The 814-nt window shown below is 62.5% G+C and overlaps 1 protein-coding gene across 1 annotated transcript; it reads right to left on the reverse strand.

Annotated features, from left to right (window-relative positions):
• Positions 1-3: 3 nt before the first annotated feature.
• LOC104531636 (beta-1,3-galactosyl-O-glycosyl-glycoprotein beta-1,6-N-acetylglucosaminyltransferase 3) lies at positions 4-810 on the reverse strand (the record flags this gene model as incomplete). Its single annotated transcript, XM_010176573.2, has 1 exon — positions 4-810. A coding segment is annotated over exon 1 (807 nt), but the record flags the coding sequence as incomplete, so codon positions are not given.
• Between the last annotated feature and the right edge of the window lie 4 nt (positions 811-814).

Genomic DNA, 814 nt, shown 5'->3' on the forward strand with positions numbered 1-814 from the left:
CAGGGGGTCGAACTTGTTGGCCAAGAGGTGGTGCTGCTGGAGCATCCAGGGCAGGTCGCCCGCCCCGTAGATGCAGACGGCGCGCTGGTGCCGGCCGGTGCAGGGTGGGTAGGGTGCGCCCTTGCTGGTGTCACCCTCCAGGTACTGCCACTTGACCAGGCGGGGCAGGGCATTCATGTCCGACAGCTGGTACTTGTCATTCTGGGGCATGGCGCCTGGAACACCAGGCATGCGGTTGAGAGTGGCCCAGACATGCTCCTCAGGGCTGTAGGTGTCCTTGGCCCACTCGAGGAACTGCTGCACGGTGGGGTTCTCAAAGACGTGCTGCACGAAGGCCCGTGTGACCACGATGTACGCGTTGCCTGTGAACATGGGAGCGTTGTGGGGTGGCGGCAGTTTCTCTGTGGCTGTCCGGGAGATGAACTTCCCCACTTCGTGGTGGTACTGCCAGCGCTCCCGCTTGAGGGCCGAGGGCTTCTCTGACTCCATGCTGTTCTGCCCCTGCAGCATCTTCAGGGCACGGACGATCTCGGCGTTGGTCTTGATAGGGAAATCGGTGCCACAGGTGTTGAGGACATAGCGCCATGACACCGGGCTCTGCAACAGGTCCTGCATGCAGTTGAGGTCGGCCTGCAGCCGGGACCAGGAGGCATAGACCACCTTTTCCAGGCGGCTCGCCACAAAGACATTGGGGAAGCAGGCCACGATGGCCCGCACGGCCGCCTGGAAGGCAGCTGGGGACTTGCTATCAATGTGGACGCAGTAAATGTTCTGGGGGGCGTAGATGGACCGCAGGAGCCGCTCAAACATCTCG

This window comes from Antrostomus carolinensis, unplaced genomic scaffold, assembly GCF_000700745.2.
Source record: "Antrostomus carolinensis isolate BGI_N321 unplaced genomic scaffold, ASM70074v2 C13003332, whole genome shotgun sequence".
NCBI classification, from domain to species: Eukaryota; Metazoa; Chordata; class Aves; order Caprimulgiformes; family Caprimulgidae; genus Antrostomus; species Antrostomus carolinensis.